The 20,523-nt window shown below is 60.5% G+C and overlaps 2 protein-coding genes across 2 annotated transcripts in view; one reads left to right on the top strand and one right to left on the bottom strand.

Moving 5' to 3' along the window:
* Positions 1-449: 449 nt before the first annotated feature.
* On the top strand, positions 450-7,992 carry MYL2 (myosin light chain 2). Its single transcript, XM_004611056.3, has 7 exons — positions 450-501; positions 1,437-1,526; positions 2,512-2,587; positions 4,219-4,323; positions 5,963-6,041; positions 6,128-6,176; positions 7,705-7,992. The coding sequence occupies exons 1-7, from the start codon at positions 499-501 to the stop codon at positions 7,801-7,803; spliced, it is 501 nt and encodes a 166-aa protein (XP_004611113.2). The 5' UTR covers positions 450-498; the 3' UTR covers positions 7,804-7,992.
* Positions 7,993-9,392: 1,400 nt separating this feature from the next.
* Positions 9,393-20,523, bottom strand: part of CCDC63 (coiled-coil domain containing 63) — a 21,169-nt gene continuing 10,038 nt past the window's right edge. The window contains exons 4-10 of the mRNA XM_004611173.3: positions 18,766-18,947; positions 18,072-18,253; positions 16,038-16,261; positions 14,974-15,048; positions 12,741-12,933; positions 11,250-11,450; positions 9,393-9,574 (exon numbers count right to left, since the gene is read on the bottom strand). Of these exons, the coding sequence (XP_004611230.2) occupies positions 9,393-9,574; positions 11,250-11,450; positions 12,741-12,933; positions 14,974-15,048; positions 16,038-16,261; positions 18,072-18,253; positions 18,766-18,947 (1,239 nt within the window). The remainder of the gene's footprint in view (positions 9,575-11,249; positions 11,451-12,740; positions 12,934-14,973; positions 15,049-16,037; positions 16,262-18,071; positions 18,254-18,765; positions 18,948-20,523) is intronic.

Raw genomic sequence — 20,523 nt, 5'->3', positions numbered from 1 at the left:
GTGAACTGCAGTCAGGGCAAGGTGGACGCTCTGGAGAAGAGCGAGTGTGCGAGGGGCACTGAAGGGCATTTTCCCTGGACAGCGGCCTCTGAGCAAAGCCCTGCAGGAAGTGGGGGAGCAGCGGGGAGCCCTGCAGTTCTGCTGGGAAAGGTGCGGGCCATGTAGCCGTGCAAAGGTCCTGAGGCGGGCCTGGCCAGCTAGTATCAGAGAAGCCTAAGCTGCCTCCTCTGCTGTTTTTCTTTTGCAAAGGCGACAGGCTCAGTGCCACCTGCCGGCCCCTGCTGCTGGTGACCCGCCGCCCGCTTTAACCTTGACTGTCTCTGGCTCTCACGTGTCACGGGGGTGCAGCCCTGACTTCAGAAGAACGGCATGGGGCGGAGGGGGGGGGGGCGCTCACCTAGCACTGCCAAAAGTGGTCATGGGGTTATTTTTAAACTCGGGGAGGAAGTATTTATTGTTCCGGGCCAGGAGACTCCAGGGGACAGCTGTGTCGTCACCATGGTGAGTAGCTGGGCCCCGGGGGGCTTGCTCAGAGGGGCCCCAGCCAAACCCTGATACTAAACACGCCCCCGCGCCAGGGCCTCAGCAGGCCCGAGTCGGCTTTTTCCGCCTCATCCACTGACCCCTCGGGATCGAGGGCCCCGGGGCTTCAAAGGGGATCGGCTGTTTTTAAGGATCCGGCTGTAACGGCCCCTCCAGCTGAGAGCGCAGGGGGGGGAAGGGATCTTCTGTCTTTTCACCTTTTAAACTCGCCCTCCCCCCAGCAGGAAGCCCCCACCCGGGTGGGGAGCAGGGAGGAGCACAGATTCTGGGGTCACACTGCAGACTTCCGCCCTCCGTGCCCTGTTGGGGGGCCACACCTGGTGATGCTCAGGGTTCCGTCCTGGCTCTGAACTCAGGGATCACCCATGGCGGGGCGGGGCTCACTGCGTGCTAGCACCCTCCTGCCCTCTGTGCCCTCCCCGCTGTGTCCCCTGCCCCCCCCCAGAGCACTGGCCGCCCCCTCAGGGCACCGAGCACTCACCCAGCCACCTCTACAGTCTGCAGCTGCCCCTGCCCCGGGGGGAGGGAAATGTGTGTCTGGGGGGGAGGCTGGAGCCCGGGGGGCCTTGGTTTCTGGCCTGGACCCCTGCCGTACCCAATCCGCTCTCCCTCTGGGCTCTACCCAGCCTTCCATGAAGTGCCTCGGCAGGAAAGCACTGGGTGGCCCCAGCACCCTGCCCCCCGAGTCTGCAGGACGCTGCCCCGACGGCCATCACCTCGTACCCCAGGCCGAGGGTTATTTCATGCCCTTTCCCCCTCCCATATGCCCAAACGCTTGCTTTTTTTTTTTTTTGAGGGGGGTGGCAAGGACTCACTTCACAAAAGCCTCTGGGGTCCCCGCCGCGCTCACCGGGAGCTCCCAGGGCGCCCCTGACCCGCACCCCTGCCCGCAGGCTCCAAAGAAGGCCAAGAAGAGGGCGGAGGGCGCCAACTCCAACGTCTTCTCCATGTTCGAGCAGACCCAGATCCAGGAGTTCAAGGAGGTGGGTCTGGCGCAGCCCTTGTCGGGGGCACCCCGACCCCCCGCCCCCCCCCACCCCGGGCCCGGCAGGAACCCTGGGCGACACGTCCTCCTCCTCCTCCCGACTGGGCGCAGGTGTGACCCCAGTAGGTAGATGGCTTTTCAGAACATTCTGGAACCAGAGAGACGGTACAGGGGGTGGGAGCACATCTGAGGCGGAGCCGACCCCAGGTCAACCCCTTCCACTGCCTGCAGACCCCCAGCATGTCTTGAGCACAGAGCCGGTGTGGCCGGTCGACCCCCCTTAGCGCTCCGTCCCGGGGCCCCTCCCCCGGCCTGAGCACTGCCAGCCTGAGCAGTGCCCGCAGCCGCCTGCTGAGATCTCTGCAGAGACAGAACCGCACACTGTGTGGCGGGCGCCCGGGAGGTCTGAGGGCCCTGGAGAGCAAACCCAGGCCGGCTGCGGGCACGCAGACCGTCTCGCCCGCTGTGCCCCTCCGGCCCTCCGTGCGTGACCTTACTATTAGTCACACGGGGTGTGACTAAAACCCCGGCGATGCACAGGGGTTACTCCTGGCTCTGCTCTCAGGAATGACTCCTGGCGGTGCTCAGGGGACCATCTAGGATGCCGGGGATTGAACCCCGGGTGGGCCATGTGCAGGGCAAGCGCCCGCCCCCCGAGGTGCTATCGCTCCAGCCCTGCATACCTCACCTTTTCAGGAACTTGGACGGGATTTTGGTCTTCTCTAAGGCCCTTCGGTCGGGACGAGCGATAGTGCCTCGGGGCGGGCGTTTGCCTTGCACACGGCCCACCTGGGTTCCATCTTCCACACCTCATAGGGTCCCGGAACTCCGCCGGGAGTGATCCCCGAGCACAGAGCCCTGAGCACCACTGTGGGGTGGCCCCCAAAACACAACATCGGGCCTTTAAACGCACCTTAAGCATGCGAGCATCTCGCTGCCCAGCCTCTGGCCAGGCTCCCGCTGACCAGCCCCGCCCTCTGCAGGCCTTCACCATCATGGACCAGAACAGGGACGGCTTCATTGACAAAAACGACCTGAGGGACACCTTCGCTGCTCTCGGTACAGTGCTCCCGCCCGGCTGCAGGGCGGTCTCCTGGGAGGGCCCTGGGAAGCGTTTGTCCTTTCCCCCAAGAACCAGCTGGACCGTTGACCCCTAACCCTCAGACAAGCTCTCGGAAAGAAGTACCTGCACGCCTTCGACTTTCACTTTAGAGCACTTTCGTGTGTGAGCACGTTCTGAACGCAAAACCAGCTCATGAGCAGAAAACTCAGACGGCCCAGAAAAGGGTCAGGGATGGAGCAGCACTTGGCCCTAGGCCAGTCTCCACTTGAAACATTTCGTGTTTTCTTTTAGGAGGCTTTGGGTGCGTGTGGGGCAGGCCAGCGCTGTTTTGTTGTTGTTACTTTTTTCTTTTTTTTTTGCTTTTTGGGTCACACCCAACGATGCTCAGGGGTTACTCCTGGCTCATGCACTCAGGAATTACCCCTAGGGGTGCTCAGGGGACCAGATGTGATGCTGGGAATTGAACCCAGGTGGGCCGCGTGCAAGGCAAACGCCCTCCCCGCTGTGCTATTGCGCCAACCCCAGCGCTGTTGATTTTAATAGTGGATCCCACTTTACAAGGGATCCAAAACCCGAATCCATCAATGCCTGGAGTTTTCTCAAAATATGTGCAGCTTGGGGCTGGAGCACAGCAGGTAGGGCATTTGCCTTGCACGCGGCTGACCTGGGTTCGATCCCCAGCATCCCATAGGGTCCCCTGAGCACCGCCAGGAGTAATTCCTGAGTGCAGAGCCAGAAGTAACCCCTGTGCGTCGCCAGGTGTGACCCAAAAAGCAAAAAAAAAAAAAAAAAAAAAATATGTGCAGCGTGCTCCACTGTCCCTTTGCCATCCTACCCCAGAACTCGGGGCCACGGGCAGCGGGGCAGGCACTGCCCGCCGCCGAGCCATCAGCCATGTGCGGCCACTGTAGACGCATCCATCTAAAGCATCTGCTGTTCCCGGGGTTCTTCTTCTGACTGGCAGAGGTTTGAGGCAGGGGCTAGTGCGGGCACGTCAGAAGCTCTAAGGCTCTGTGGGTCCCCACGCTTTATTTGGCCACTGTCCATTCTCTGGGGGGAGAAATCACTCAGTATCCCCTGAGCACCTAAGCTCTTTAAGCAAACAGAAAGTGCCCCCAGCTGCACTTGCGGGAGTCGAGCCCTGCAGGGCGGGCCTTGTGTCCTTCCGGAAGGCGGCGCTGATGGCTCGCCGGGGAGGGCTACTGGCCTCGTGCGCATCCCCCGTTTAATAAAACATGGCACGTGCCCCAAAGGCTCCAGATTCCAAGGCCACTTTTATTTTGTGGGAGACGAGGTTTGGGGTCACCCTGGGTAATGCCTGGAGAGTACTCCTGCCTCCGTGCTCAGGGATCACTCCTGGCAGTGCTCGGGCAACCACAGGGGGTGTCGGCGGCCAAGCCGGGGTCGGCTGCATGCGGGCCGGTGCCTCAGCCCTGCGCTGCCGCTCCGGTCCTGCCTCTGCTAGAGGTGCCCCCGCCCCCCCCCCCCCCAGGCAGCTGTGCGGCCTGCTCCTTTTCTGAGTGGTCAAGCCATCTAGGACTCCCCGGCTAGTCTGTGGCCTGTCTCGCCCTCCCTGACGCGCCCCCCTCAGGGAACGGCCGGCCCTGAGCTGTGCTCTCCGCCCTAGGACGAGTGAACGTGAAGAATGAGGAGATCGATGAAATGATCAAGGAGGCTCCGGGGCCCATTAACTTCACCGTGTTCCTGACGATGTTCGGGGAGAAACTGAAGGGTAAGTGCCACGTGTGCACGTGTGTGTGCCTGCATGTGTGGCATGGGAGCTAAGAGTAAATGTCACGTGTGTGTGCACATATGCATGAGTGCATGCATGTGTGTGCGTGCATGTGTGTGCAGATGTGTGTGGACATGCTTGTGCATGTGCACGTGTGTGTTTGTGAGTGTTGCATGTGTGTGCATGTGTGTGCGTGCATGTGTGTGCGTGCATGTGTGTGCATGCATGTGTGTGCGTGCATGTGTGTGCAGATGTGTGCATGTGTGTGGACATGCTTGTGCATGTGCACGTGTGTGTTCGTCAGTGTTGCATGTGTGCATGTGCAGATGAGTGGTGTGCATGCGTGTGTGCATATGTGTGCATTTGTGTGCATGCATGTATGTGGGCACATGTGTACATGTATGTGTGTGCTTGTGCACGTGCATTGGTGTTGTGTGTGCATGTGTGCATGCGTCTAAGTTCATCTTTAGGCCTGAAGGACAGACAGGGGCTGGTGGGGCATCTCCCGGCCCTAAGCTAACACTTGATTGGAGTCACCTCATCTAACCGCGTCTCTCAAGGAGGGATGCGTGTTCTGGTTACCGAGAAGGTCTCAGGGGCCCGGGGCCAGCCTCCCCGCACAGTTCAACGCAATAGCCTGGCTCGGGCCTGCGGGGTCACCAGGGCTACACCCCGGGACTCTGAGCTCCCGGCCAAGGGCTGCCAGCCCGGGCCAGCCGCTGCGCTCTCCTCCCACCCAGGACCCAGAGATGGGTCGCAGGTTTGGCTACATGCGGGCAGCTCCGAGTCAGGACGCAACCCAAGCTTTGATCTAGAATCGAGTTCTGCCTCGGGTTTGCTCAGAAATAACTGGTTATATATATATATACACATAGATATGTAGATATACAGATATGGAGATACTGCATTCATTTGTGGCATAGAATATATATATATATATATATATATATATATATATATAGTAGAAGACATATCCATGGCCAGGGAAAACAGGGGCGAGGAGGGAGGACTGGTCAGTGGTTGGTATCCACCACCAGTGTGTGTGGGGCAGAGGGCAGGTGAGACAGAGAAGGGACCAGGATGACAATAGCTGGAAATGATCACTCTGAACAAGTACTGAGCATTAAAAGTAGGTAAAGGAATATACTGGATAACCTTTCAGCGTATGTACTGCAAACCACAGTGCCCAAACAAGGGAGAGGGGGGGAAAGGCGGGGAGACAGAGAGAGGGGGGAGAGGGGGGGGGGGAGAGAGAGAGAGAGGGAAGGGGAGAGAGAGAGAGGGAGGGAGGGAGAGAAGGGGAGAGAGAGAGGGGGAGGGAGGGAGGGGGAGAAAAAGAGAGGACTGTGGGGGTGGGTGACGGGAGGGAACCTGGGGACACAGGTGCTGGGAAACGTGCCCTGGGGGAGGGACGGGTATCGGGACACTGTATGACGAAGCTGATCATGAGCAGCTTTGTCAGGGTCTATCTCCATGATTCAATAATAAAATCCTTAAAAAAGAAAAAGAACAGAAAGACCTAGATTGTCAGCCTCTTCCAACCCCTGGCCTTCCGCCGTGGAGGGGGGGCCTGGCTCCTGCCTCTGGGGCTTAGGGGGCTCCCAGCACCCAGGGCTCATCCCCCCATCTCCTGTTTCAGGCGCAGACCCCGAGGAGACTATTCTCAACGCGTTCAAAGTGTTCGACCCTGAAGGCAAAGGGGTCCTCAAGGCTGACTAGTGAGTGGCTGGGGGGGGGAACGCGGGGTCCCGGCCCCTCCCCACGCGCTCCCCGTGGGCCTCAACCCCGGCCTCTCTGTCTGCAGCGTGCAGGAGATGCTGACCACACAGGCCGAGCGGTTCTCCAAGGAGGAGGTAACGGGGTCCCTGGCGCTGCCCCCACTCCCAGCCTCACCCCTTCGGGGGTTCCCGTCCCCTCCTCTGCCCCCCACGCCCCGACCCCACACGGAACCTCCTCTCCTCCGACGCCCCCGCCCTGCTCAGGCAGGAACGAGCACGGTGGCCGTTCTCTGGATGGGGACACGGAAGACTGGAAAGCCTCCAGCAAGGGGCCTGCCCCGCCCGGCCCTCCCCGGGCTGTGCCCTGCACAATTCCCCTGGGGCCTCAGCCGCGGACCCGCAGGCCAGGCGGGTGGGAAGGCTGAACCCGGGGGCGCGGCCCTGGGCCCCAGCAGGCTGGGAGCACCCGCTGTGGCCGAGCCAGGTTCCCAGCAGGGGGCATCCGCGTCCTGCTGGAACTGTTTCCAACCCCACACGGGCGCTGGGGCGGCTGCTGGGCGTGAGCGCCTGTGAGGAGCGGCTCCAGCCAACGCCGGGCGCCCAGTGCTCCTCAGGCCCCTCCACGCGGCGGATAAAGCAGGTCCTGGGCCCCCAGGATTCCTTCACGGGACCCCTGAGCTCCACGGCTCACCCCAGATCTCAAGCAGAGAGCCTGCCTTCGCTCTTGCCAGCTCCCCGCCTGTGGAGATGCAGTGACCTGCCAGGCGAGCAGCGCCCCCCCCCCCCGCCACCCAAGACCCTGCAGGCGTGAATGAGCCCCCCCTCCGCCCCCCCCCAGCTGCCCCAGCGGCTCACGTTCCCGCGCTGACCAGCCAGTACGCTCTGCTCTGTTTGCGCCGTTGGCCTTTGGGTTTGGCTTGTGCCACATACTCCTGGCTCTGTGCTCAGAGATCACTCCTGCCAGTGCTGAGGGGACCATCTGGGGTGCCAGGATCGAACCCGGGTCGGCCACGTGCAAGGCAAACACCCTCCCCGCTGGACTGTCGCTCCAGTCCCCGATACGGTCTGTTTTTTTTTTTTTTTTTTTGCTTTTTGGGTCACACCTGGTGATGCACAGGGGTTACTCCTGGCTTTGCACTCAGGAATTACCCCTGGCGGTGCTCAGGGGACCCTATGGGATGCTGGGAATCGAACCCGGGTCGGCTGCGTGCAAGGCAAACGCCCTACCCGCTGTGCTATCGCTCCAGCCCCTATGGTCCGTTTTTCAAAGACAACCCAACCAATACTTTTCAAAATGGGAAAAATGGCTTTTTTTTTTTTTTTAAATTGAGAGATCCCGTCCCCTGAAAGAACGGGGTTCCCCGGAGCTGACGCCCGTCCCTGCCCCGTCAGGCTTCCCCCGTGAGGGAGGTCTGTGTCTCGCTTAGCAGCAGCCAGTGTCCCTGGGGGTCAGGCTGGGGAGAGGGGCCGGGCCCACCCTCCACCAACAAAACAGGCCCTGGAGCTGCCCTACACACACACACCACACACACACACACACACACACACGTGCGCGCGCGCACACACACGCACGCACACGCACGCACGCACACACGCACACCCTGTCCCTCTCGGTGCCCTCGACACCCCCCCATGCCCTCAGCCTCTGGCTGGCTGCTTGCAGGTGGACCAGATGTTCGCCGCCTTCCCCCCTGACGTCACGGGCAGCCTGGACTACAAGAACCTGGTGCACATCATCACGCACGGGGAAGAGAAGGACTGAGCGGGGCGTGGCCGGACACTGCCCGCCCTGCCCTGGCCTCCCGCCTCCTCCCCCCCACCCAGGCCCTCCTGTTGCAGGTGGGTGGGGGGCGGGGAGCGATGTTGCTGGATGCGGCGAATCTTACCTGGCGTGGCGGGACGCGAACCCGCGCACAGGCCCAGGCTGGGGCTAATAAACAGGAGGGCGAGAGCTGTGCGCGGTGCTTGTCTGCTGCGCAGGCGCAGAGCCGGTGGCCGGGGATTCCCGCGGAGACCCCCCCCTGAGCCTTGGCGGCGGCCCCTTAGGGGGGAACTTAAGGGGCCTTAGCGGCCCTTCGGGACTGTTTCCCGGGAATGTTCCAGAGCCCGCAGCCCGCGCGTGCAGCCGTGGCAGAGTCTTTGCTGCTCCCCCAGGTGGGCTGGGACGCGTGCGCAGGGCGGTGCGGGGAGAGCACGGGGCTCGCCCGGCCACGCGCTTCTGCTCCGTGGAAGGGCGTTGTAAGCGTGCATGGAGACCCTCCCAGCAGCGCGCCTTGCAGACGGGGGTGGGGGGGGAGGACGCTGATGGGGGTCCTCGACGGGCCCTGGAACAGGCCCCAAAGTGAGCCCACCGCCTTTTGAGTGGCGAAAGCCACTGTGGGAACGTTCCCGTCTCTCTGGGCAGCAAGAGCCGCAGGGTTCACGGGCCATCAGGCGCGGCTGCATCCAGGAGCTGTCAGGAGGAGGGCGCCTGCGTGGGGGTGGGGAAGGTGCCGCGCTGGTCCCGTGCCGTCCCCTCCGCCCACAGTGGAAACAGGCACCTCTGCCCTCGCTCCACACAAACCCAGAACAGGGCCTGGGAGTCCGGAACCCAGCGCCACGCGGGTGCTCCGGTGGGCAGCCCCAGGCAGCTCCACGGCTTGTCCTGGGACTGAGGTGCCCCCTCCGCACCCCCAGGCCCCAAGATGGGGAGAGACAGACCCTGCCCCCAAGGAAGAGTCACGGCGTGTCTGGGGGAAATGGGGCAGGCATCAGGGACACAGGACACAGCTGAAGTCAGTGACACGGGGACATGGAGGGGGCCAGGTCCTGGCAGGAGAAAGTCTCGAAATGAAGCACAGCTCAGGGTTCCCTCCAGGAGCTGGGGACAGCAGCCGCGGCCTCGGGGAAAGGCCAGCACCAGGACCCCTAGAGCCCTCCAGGGTCCCCGCGCCCCCCGAGTCTGGAAAGAGCTGCTTCCGGGGGCTTCTGCAGACCAGGGGAAGCCTCGGCTCAGATCACTCAAGATGAGATGATTTGGGGCAAAACCCACATGGACAGACACGTACAGGCACATGCAGACACACATGCAGACGCACACACAGACACAGAGACACAAACACATGCAGACACAGACACAGACACACACAGTTGGAAATGAACATGCAGATGCACACAGACACACATGCACACACAGAGACACACACACAGATACACGCAGACACACACAGATGCATACACGCAGACACCTATGTGCTCACACACACAGACACGCAGATGCAGACACAGACACACGCGCGCTCACACTCCCACACGTGCACACACGCACGGCGCCCCATCCTGAGGTGGCCGGGGGGGTCAGGGAGCAAACGTTTATTCTCCGGGTCGAGGGGCAAAGTGCTCGGCCCTTACGGTCTTTCTCCTCTTCTTGGCCTTGGAGCCGTCGGCCTTCTCGGAGGTGGCGTCCGCGTTGGCCTCTTGGTTCTCCGACTCGCGGGCACTGAGGTTCATGAGCACCAGCTGCCGGAGGCTGCCGTGGTCCAGGGGCTGCTCCACTGCGGAGAGGGGCGTGGTGAGGCCCGCCCGCCCCGCAGGGAGGCCGAGTCTGGGGGGCAGGCGGGCCTTTACCTGCACGGGGGAGCTGGGGTGTAAGCATTCCCGGGGCTCGGGGACGGGGGAGGCAGGGGTGTGGCTAAGGATGTTTGTCCCGAGAGTGGCTGTGGCGAGAGGGTTAGGGTTAGGGCTGCATATTAAGGAGCGAGGGCCACCACGCGCAGTGGCTCAGGGCGGACACTGAGCTAGGACACCTGGCAGAGACCGGAGAGCGGATGCCCAGGCCACCTTTACAGAGGGACCCTGTTTCCCAAGCGACCTCCCGAGGGAAGGCCTCGCTCCCACAGTGAGCCAGTCCGAGACCCCAGAGCCAGCAGCATTGCCCGGGGGGGAGGGGGAGCGCACATCTGGGGCTCGGGCCACCTGAGGGCTGCAGTGCCAGCAGCTGTGCCCGCGTCCTGGGCTAAGGGGCTGATGAGCCGCCACGGTCAGCTCTCGGGCCTGCCAGGCTTCACGGGCCCTGGTCAAACCACACAGGAGCAAGTGTGTGCATGTATACGTGCATGCATGTATGCTTGCTTGCATGTGTGCCTGTGTGTGCATGAGTGGGTACATGTATGTGTGCATGCAGGCATGTGTGCATCGTGCATGTGCTCCCGTGCATATGTGCATGTGTGTATGTGTGGGTGCATATGTGTATGTGTACACACATGTACATGTATGTATCAGATGTGCGTGTGTGTGCGCACATGCATGCATTGCATACACATGTGCTGTGTGTGCATGCACAAGTGTGCATGTGTGTGCATGCATACATGTGTGTATGCATGTGCATTGTGTGCATCTGTGTGTATGCATGCGTGTGATTACGTGTGCTTGTCTCTGCCTCCTTCCTGAGCAGGCCCCCACCCCTGCAATGCTGCTCCCAGGCATGAGGCTGCATTCAGACTCAGATCTGGAAAATCACTTTGAAAACAATAATCAATAATGAGCAAATTTCTCTGAGCCCCCCACCCCAAACACTGCAGCAACCTGGACCACCCCCTCAACCTAGCACGCGTGACACACAGCGTGTGCCGGGTGGAACTTTCTGGACAGACACAGTGCTCGGGCGTCTTCCGGTGCCTGCAGAGCTCTGCCCGGTGCAGATCGGGGGCTGTTAAGCTGCTCTCTCACCCCAGCTGTGTCCAGCCTGGGGGCTTTTCTGCAGGGAACGAGGCCCACAGGCGGGCTCCAGGCTGCCCAGGTGACCCCAGTAGGAACTTGGCATCCAAACCGGCCTCTCAAACCACCTGGGGCTGATTTGCTTCCCACCACAGAGAGGAGGGCAGGGTCCCCGGGAAGGAGGGAAGGTGCCAGGCCGGCGGGGCAGGCGCCAAGGGGCTGAGTGAGTGTCCAGAGCAGAGGGAGGCCAGAGACGGGGCCCACGGGGGTGCCCACAGCTCGCCACCCTGCCAGCTTCTGCAGGTCCACCTGCACGGTGCATTCGGACGCCCCTAGGGATTTCTCGCTTTGAGTAGCCGGGCTGGCTGCAAACTCTGTCAGGGGGCCCAGCCAAGATGTGGTCCCCCGTGAGGCGCACAAGGAGGGAAACTGAGGCTCACTGCCTCTGACTCTTCCCGCACAGACCTCCGAGAGACCCCCTAGCCCTGCCTGACCCGGGGCCGCCCAGCTCACCGTCATCCAGCTTGTCTGAGGGCTCCCCCCCAAGGAAGGGGGCGCTGAGCTTTCTGGTCTCTGAAGACTTGAGCAGGGCAGAGCCCCCCCAGAAAGGGTTGACGAAGGGCTGGGGCGCCTCGAGGTCGGCCCTCTCGGTGGCCTGCAGCCGCCGGTAGGACTCGAGCACCAGGAGGTCGTTGGTCTTCTTCTCAATGATGGCTGGGAAGGGCAGGAGCAACGTAAATGCCCTCGGGCTGGGGCTGGTTGGGGAGGGGTGGGGAGAGTTGGGGGGCCCTGCTGGACAGGAAAGGGGGTCACCAGCGCCTCTAGGGACAAGGTCTTTCAAACAATTTTTTTTAATAATCAGTCGATAAAGGGTGCCTGGGGCAATACTGAATAAAAGCGGAGAAATATGCAGTTACCCTGAAGTCAGGAGGCTTCCTAATGTCTCAGCATCCTCTGTCTCGGGCCTCAGGGCCTTTGCTCATGCTGTTCCTTTGGCCAAGAATGCTTCTCCCTGTCCTTCTCCCTGAATGCACCCTCAGTCCTGGCTAGTGGCAGGAGTGACCTGCCCTTCCCACGGGCCTCCCACAACTCAACTCCCCGAAATCCCCCAACCCCTCCATCCGTCATCAGTGGTTACTGAGTGCCCTGGAGCCAGGCACGAGGTGAGTGTCACAGAGGCTTGGGGACAGCTGGGCCACACACGTGACAGAGGTGACAAGGATGACAAGGTCCTCGTGCTGATGAGGTTCATCAGCTTCTGGTTGGGGGCGAGGGTGGGCGTGGGGGAGAGAAGACACGAACACACACACACACACACACACACACACACACACACACACACACACACACTCGTCTCACCAGCCACCTGCTCACGACTAGATTGGGATGACTGAAAACCAGTCAATCGATCTCCAGGCAATTTCCTGTCTCCTGCTGGTCTTTGTGAAAACTGGGGAACCAGAAGTGTTGGCATCTGAAACTCACGGGGTCCCCCGGAACCTTGTGGGCAGGGAGGGAGCGCCCCCTGCTGGTGAATTTGGGCTCTGCTAAGCAGTGAGCCAGGAGGGGGACCAGCCTCTGCCTGTCCGGGAGGGGAGGGCAGCGATGACGCCCAGGCCTGAGGGGGAGGCAGGAGGCCAACAGGCAGCCCTGCAGGGGCCCCAGGATGGCGGGGCTGGGCTGGGTGGGTGGCGGGGGGGGGATAGGGACGGGGTGGAGAACTGCCTGTGGAAGGAGCAGGGCTTGAGGTGAGAAGCGGAGGGAGGAGGCAGGCGGAGGAAAGGCGCTGGCCCTGGGCGCCTTCAGGAAAGGCTTTATCAAGGGGCGAGGGTCTCCCGGGCTGGGACAGGAGAGCAGCCAAGGCCACGCACTGACACCGCCTCCAGCATCTCGGGGGTGTCCCTGGCCCCCCCAGGTCGCCCTGGGCTCAGACTCAGGCCGGGTGTCTGGATTCTGCAGCCCTGCGCGTCCCCTCGAGTTCGGAGCAGGTCTGTCCGGACTCACCAAAGCACTGCGCGAGGTTGGCTTCGGTGACCTGGCCGCGCGCCCCCAGCCACTCCCGGAGCTCGGCCGGGCTGAAGCCGATCTTCCCCAGCAGCGACTTCACGGCCGCCTGGAGCTGCTCCAGGGTCCCGCCGAGCTCCTCGGTCCTCAGCTCGCACCTGTCCGCCGCCTCCGTGGTCCTCTTCAGCTTCTCCTGGGGGTCAGCCGGGGGAGGAGGTGTCTGTCTGGGGACCCCGTGCTCTGAGGACTGATTCTCTCTGTCCGGGGCAGCATGATCTGACCCAGCCGAGCACCCGGGAACAGGGGACTGGATAGAGAAGCGATCACCCTGGTACACACAGTGGAGTACTACTCAGCTCTGAAAAGAGATGAAACTAGGGCTCTGGGGAGCATCGTGAGCACTGAGGGGCCGACACAGAGCAATCACTCTCCTTTGTGGAATATAAAGAAACAGTAGGGGGTGACCGGGACAATAGGGGGGGACAGTGGGCACTTGGGACAGGAGCTGGTACGTGTCCTGCATGAAACCTTATCATTGAGAATATTTTAAGCCATGGTGCCTACAATGAAAATTTAAACATTAATTTTATTTTATTTATTTATTTATTTATTTTTTGCTTTTTGGGTCACACCCAGCGATGCTCAGGGGTTACTCCTGGCTTTGACTCAGGAATTACTCCTGGCGGTGCTTGGGGGACCATATGGGATGCCGGGGATCAAACCCGGGTCGGCCGCGTGCAAGGCAAACGCCCTCCCCACTGTGCTATCGCTCCGGCCCCCCCACAAAAAAAATTTAAACATTAATTTTAAAAGGGAAAGGGCCTGGAGCAATAGTACAGTGGGGAGGGCGTTTGCTTTGCCTTGACCTGGGTTCGATCCTTGGCATCCCATATGGTCCCCTGAGCACCGCCCAAGTGCAGAGCCAGGAGTTAGCCCTGAGCCTCGCCAGGTGTGATTCAAAAAAAGACACACGCATACACACACACCAAGAAAAAAAAACCCACAAAATTAATTCTCCTGCTCAGAGTGTCTGCATTTGGAAAGAAATCTCCAGAAGTCTTGGGCTAAAGACACAGGAACAGGAGCTGAGCGGGAAGGCGCCAGGCAGAGCTGGGGAGGAGCTGGGGGCTACCTGGCCCGTCCCCCCAGGCTGGACCCCGGAATGTGGAGCATCACCACCCCAACCCGCGAGGCTTCCTGTGAAGCCTCCAGAGTGGCCTGTCCACTGAGTGCTCGGGCGGGGGCCCGGGGGTGCAGGTGCGGTGAGGAGGGGCTTTTCCTTTGCTTCCTCGAGAAGGTAGGTTTTAGGGGGGAAGGGGCCAGGGAGGCTGTGCTGAGTGAGTTTCTTTTCTGAAAAGCGGGTGGAAAGACCAAATGCACTTGGGAACCTCTAACCTAGAGGCTGGGCGTCTCTAGTGGGGGTGAGGGACCCCAGACGGGCACCCACTGGGCACGGTTCACTTCCCGCCTCATTTTCCCCAGACCCTGAGGCCCGAGCTGCAGCCGCTCAGTGGGCAGCCAGTGATTTGCTGCCCCCCAGTGGCCAAACAGAGAAAGGCATCAGCAGCCTTCGCAGAACAAACCGCCGGCAGTAGCGTTTTTCCAGGGCCAGGAACTTTCCGGTGAGAACAGCGCTTGATCCAGCTCTGCTCACCCATCCCCCGTGTCATTGTCATAGATTTGCTGCCCACCCACCCCTTGAACCTTTAGTAACAAAGCCCTGCGGCTATTTGGGGTGGCAATGCTCCCTGCTTGAAAGTTCTTTGTCCAACCCAGCGGTGATGGAGACGCCAGTGAGATGTGAATTCAGGGAAAGAACCATTAAGTTGGTTCTTGCATGCGGCGGACCTGGGTTCGATCCCTGGCATCCCACATGGTCCCCTGAGCACTGCCAGGAGTGATTCCTGAGTGCAGAGCCAGGAGTAAGCCTTGAGCATCACTGGATGTGACCCCAAAAAGCAAAACAAAAAGATTAGGGCACAGCCAGCCGGTGACAGAGGCCAGGCCGGGCTGGAAGGGACCATCTAGGATGACATTCCCAGCTGCCGCTGAAAGGTGGGGGGCCATCTATAGGTGGAGGAAGGGACCCCAGGAAATAACACCCTCCGGGGACAGAGGGCCAGGGCAGGCCAGGCCAGGAGCCAGAACCCATATGGGCAGATCCTTGTTCCTGAGAGCCAGTGAACAGGCTGCCAGACGGACGGACGGACAGACAGGGGAGCCCCGGCCTCACCTCCAGCTCCATCAGGGCAGAGTGTTTGTCATCCTGGGATGCCTGCTGCTGGAATCGCAAGTCAGTGATCTCATCCTGCTCGGGAAGAGCACCAGAATGTGAGCAAATGTGGCTGTGCCCTCGGGGCCCCAGGTCCCATTCTCAGGAGCCCATGCCGGGCCCCCCCCCTACCCCGTGTCCAGGGAGTGTCTGATGTTAAAAAGAGAACTGAGGCCCAGGAGAGAAGGCCCTGTCTGCTGGCAGCGGGGCACACGTGGGGATGGGGTCCGAATGGGCCGGGCTGGGGGCAGATTTCAGAGGAACTCGGGGGGCAGAATTCCCACCGGAAGTGACGATTGTGCAGGATCAGGACGAGGGAGGGAATTTCACCAGAAGGAAAACAGGGGCTGGGGGCTTTTCGAGAAAGGAAATTTCGGGGGGGCCCTGGAACTGGCGGAGAGGGCATGGGGTGGGGTGGGCGCTAAGCCTGCAGAGGCAGGTTGGCGCCTCACTCTGAAGGGGCCGGAGTGTCCTGCAAAGGAGTTTGGGTTATCCCGTGCATCGATCCCTAAGGCTGCCGACGTGTGTTCTGGGGAGAAAGCTGCCTGTGAACTGCAGGAAAAAGCAAAAAAAATTAAAAAAGATTTAAAGGTTTAATTTAAAAATGAAAAAGGGAGGTCCACGGGCAGCTGCATTGCAGGACTTGTCAGAGCCTTTGCTCTGTCCACCAGATTGCTCCGGAATCATCCAGCTGCCTTGCCTCGATTCCTGGAAACTCCTGATTAGCAGGGATCAGCCAGCTCTGAATCAGGCCAAGAGCCAGAGTACAGTTACTGCACAGCCAGGAGGTATAAAACACGCGGTGGGCGAAGGGAGGGGACAGTGCTTTTATGGCACTGAAAGGCGCTTCGGAAAGGGGACGGTGGAAGGAGGACGTCGAGAGGCTCCCACACTGACTGGGCCTCAAGGCCATTTTCCCTGCTGAGAAGCTCAAGGAGTGCCCCAGGGAACCCACTTTGCAGAAGGCTGTCCGGGGTGGGGGGCGCAGCAGGCACCCCCGACCCGGGAGGCAAGAGGTGTCCAACCTGGATCTTCTTGATCTTCGTCTGCATCGTCTCCATGTTGCTGTTGAGCTCCATGATGTACGTGAACCGAGCAAAGTTCGCCTCCTCCCTGAGCAGAAAGTCGCTGATGAGCTTCGTCAGGTTTCCATCCTCCGCTAACTTCATCAGCCGGAGGTGGGCCACCTCATAGCTCTCATAGCTCTCGCGGTGTCTCTGCTGCTTCCCACGTTTCTTGACCTTCAGAGCTAGAAAAGAACAAGGACTACAGGAGCCAGCCCCCTCCACTCTGGCGCCTCAGCCCCTCACTCCTTAGTGACTCCCCCTCTATCTAACTGAGCATTTACTATGTGCCAGACATGAGACCGGGCTCTGCGGGCACAAAAACCTCCGCCCCGTGCAACATAAAAGAATCCTTAAAAAGAGCAAGGGAAAGAGAGATTCAGGTGGACAGAAAACCAAGTGCCCCGTGACCTGGGGCTGAGAGAGCGGGGCGGGTTCTGGTACTGGGGCGGTCGCTCTGAGGAGCTGATGTTTGAGCCGGGGGAGGTCAAGGGCTCCGAGCCCAGCAAGGCTCCCTCCGCGCTTCTCATAACACGGCCTTGACGTTCGGAAGCTGCTCAGAAAAGCTCGTGAGGGAGGCGTGGCCAGCTGTGGCCTGCTGGGAACGGGCACAAACGTCAAGGGGGTCTGTGGTACGCCTGAGCCCAAAACAGTGCTCTCAGAGCCACGCGGGAGCAGGCCACCCCGAGAAGGCTCTGGGAGCTTGTGCTGATCGCCCCAAACCTCTCTCTGCTGGCCGCGCTCCGTGCCTCTTTGCTGTGCCGCCACTTCCGGGTCTCTGGGGGTCTCCTGGTCGGGCAACAAGCCTTGGTGGTCCTGGGGGCCACAGGCTGTGGGAGGGGCCTCTGGCGAGGACAGTCCTGGGGAGCGGACACGGCGGGTCCAGCAATGGGGCGACAGGGGGGTTGCAGTTCAGACTGAGCCCGCTCAAACTCTGAACGTGGCTCAGTAGGAGAGAAGCACCACGTCGGGTTTCAGTGACACAGAATCCAGTGTCGCGAGAGCGTGTCCCCACGCAGCCAGGCCGCAAGCACCGCCCCGCCCTGCTGACCGCGCCCGGATCTCGCGGGAGCTGGTGGCGAGGAGAGTCGGGCCGTGCCAGGGGCCACTCGGGCTCCTGCTGTGTTCCCGCCTGCGGAACTCTCCCCGGGCTGGTGCTGTGTGTGTGAGTGTGTGTATGGGTGTGCTGTACAGGTGTTGTGTGTGGGTGTGCATGTGAGCATGTGTGTTGTGTGTGCACATGTGTGTTGTATGAGTGTATGTGTGTGTGTTGTGAGTGTACGTGTATTGTACATGTGTGAGCACAGATGTGTTATGTGAGTATGTGTGTTGTGTATGGGTGTGCATGTGTGAGCGTGTGTGTGCATGTGTATTGTGTGTGCATGTGTGCTGTATGAGTGTGTGTATGTGTGTGCTGTGAGCGTATGTGTGTTGCATGGGTGTGTTATGTGAGTATGTGTGTTACATATGGGTGTGCATATGTGTGTGTGCATGTGTGTGGTGTGTGGGTATGTGTGTGTATGTGCATGTGTGTTGTGAGTGTTCGTGTGTTGTGTGTGGGCATGCATGTGTGTGCATGTGTGTGTTGTGTGTTCATGTGTGGGTGTGCAAGTGTGCATGTGTGTGCATGTGTATTGTGTGTGCATGTATATTGTATGAGTGCGTGTATATGTGTGTTTTGAGTGTACGTGTGTTGCACGTGTGTGTTATGTGAGTATGTGTGTTGTGTATGGGTGTGCATATGTGAGTGTGTGTGCATGTGTGTGGTGTGTGAGTATGTGTGTATGTGCATGTGTGTTGTGTGAGTGTTCGTGTGTTGTGTGTGGGCATGCATCTGTAAGCATGTATGTGTGTTGTGCGTGTACGTGTGTGGGTGTGCAAGTGTGCATGCATGTGCATGTGTGTCGTGTGTGTCCCTGTGTGAGCAGGCGTGTGCTCTGCTAACTGGCACAGGAGACGAGTGCACCCGAGGGAGGGAGCGCGCGGCGGACGCACCTTCGTCCTTCCGGGCCTCCTCCTGGAAGGCCAGGCGGTCGCTGAGCTTGATGAGCAGGAAGTCCTTGAGCCTGGCCTCGTGCTCGTGGACCCGCTCCAGCTCGCGGATCTCCAGGCTGTGCTGGGCGACGTCCTTCTCCTGGCGCTCCTGCATGGCGGCCATCCGGGCTCCGGCTTCCAGCCTGGGGGGGCCTCGGCGTGAGGTGGGCGCGCCGTCAGCACCAGCTCCGCACCGCGACCGGCCGCGGCGCTCCCTGGCCTCTGCTGCCCTCATGTCCGGCCCGACCCTCACCCCCGCCAGGGATGCCCTCACCAACGGGGCAGTGATGGGACTCAGACTCAAACCCACATCCCGCTGACTCCAAGCTCAGTGCTCTTCACGGCTAACTGCCACAGGCCCTGCGAGTGTGAAAGCAGGCGATGACCCGCCCCGGGGGGACCCTCGGCCCAGGCAGCGGGAGGAGGGGGACCCGCGGCCTGGCGGCTCAGCCCCAGCCCGCCTGCCATCATTCACACACGGTTCCACGGAGCGCGTGTGCGTGTCTGTCCCGTGTGGAAGGGGGGTCAGCGCTATTGTCGGGGTCGGCCTAACGCCCCGGGCGGGCCCCCCCACCGGCACCGTGCTCGCACACCACCCCCACTCGGAGCTCAGCTGCGGTTTTAGGGTCCCCGACGCGGGAGCCCGGGACGGCACCTCTGCTGGTAGGCCAGGGAGGACTGCTCGATGGCGGCGTTCATGGTCCTCTTCTGCACGGCCAGGCGGCGGCGGAGCTGCTGGTGCACGTGGTCATACGCGGCCTTCTCGCTCCGCAGGTCCTCGATCTCGCCACGCAGCTGGGCGTTGGCGTGCAGCATCTTGTCGAAGCTGACGGTGACCTGGGGGCGAGCCGTGCCTGGGGCCAGGGGCTCACTGCCCCACCCCCCCGCAGCCTCCAAAAGGGACGATCCCCGCCTGGGGCCACTACACAGGGCCTGCCCGGAGCCCTGGGTGACACGCTTGGGTCAGCCGCCAGCGGCTTGCACGGCCCGTCGGCCTCTCCCTGGGTTTCAAACATCCCAGCAACTCCCCGTTTCCACGGCAGCAGGAGAAGTGGTTTGATCCCGTGGTGCCAGGGATGGAACCCTGATCTCGCCCCAGGCTGCATGCCAGGCCCCACCGGGCGGGTCCCGGGAGCCAAGTCTGCGTTAGGGCTGTCTGGGGGGCGACACCTCACAGCCCGCACTGCCGCTCGGACAAAACCAGGCCTGGGGCAGGGGACTCTCTCCTGGGCTTCGTGGAGTTGTGTGGAGTGTTCCGGAAACATCCCTCAGATCTGGCCACTAGGCACCCGTCACACACACACACACACACACACACACACACACACACACACACACACACACACCCGCCACCCAATGTGACAACCGCAAGTGCCCCCTTCCGTTGGAAGACAATGTCCCTTTGGGGACAAAATCATCCTTGACGGGGAACCAGCGCTCTCGAACCAGTGCTCTCGGTGAAAGAACCCTTTGTATGCCACACCCAGAACGGGGCTCACTCCTAGCTCTGTGCTCAGGGGTCACTCCCGGCGGTGCTCGGGGGAGCCAGATGCAGCAGCAGGGATCAAAGGCAAGGGGGTAGGGGTGTTGGCTGTATGCAGGGCAAATGCCCGCCCCCTCCACTCTCTGCTGACCCCCAGTTAAAGAAACCTAAGAGGTCTGAAAGTTAGGGAGGCTGCACTGAGTATAGTGTCAGTGTTTTCGTTTGTTTGCTTGGTTGGTCGGGGGCCACCGGCTGTGCTCAGGGCTTATTCCTGACTGTGTTTGGGGGTCGCTCCCGGTGTTGCTCAGGAAACCCTACGTGGTGCCAGGGATCGAACCCTGGTTGGCCACACATGCCAGGCAAGCACCTTCCCCACTCCGGCCTGTGACTGGATCCAGCTTTAAAAGACTCTTGGTGAAAGATACAGTGACCAGAATCCGAAGACTATCTACAGAATGGGAAAGGATATTCACACAATACCCATCAGATAAGGGGTTGATATCAAGGGTATATAAAGCACTGGTTGAACTCTACAAGAAGAAAACATCCAACCCCATCAAAAAATGGGGCGAAGAAATGAACAGAAACTTTACCAAAGAAGAAATACTAATGGCCAAAAGGCACATGAAAAAGTGCTCTACATCACTAATCATCAGGGAGATGCAGATCAAAACAACCACAAGATACCACCTCACACCACAGAGACTAGCGCACATCCAAAAGAACAAAAGCAACCGCTGTTGGAGAGGATGTGGGGAGAAAGGGACCCTTCTACACTGCTGGTGGGAATGCCGACTGGTTCAGCCCTTCTGGAAAACAATATGGACGATTCTCAAAAAATTAGAAATTGAGCTCCCATTTGACCCAGCAATACCACTGCTGGGAATATATCCCAGAGAGGCAAAAAAGTATAATCGAAATGGCATCTGC

The sequence above is a fragment of the Sorex araneus genome, chromosome 9 (genome assembly GCF_027595985.1).
Source record: "Sorex araneus isolate mSorAra2 chromosome 9, mSorAra2.pri, whole genome shotgun sequence".
Classification (NCBI taxonomy): domain Eukaryota; kingdom Metazoa; phylum Chordata; class Mammalia; order Eulipotyphla; family Soricidae; genus Sorex; species Sorex araneus.
Note: the sequence above shows the minus strand (reverse complement) of the source record. Positions and strands in the feature narration are given on the sequence as shown.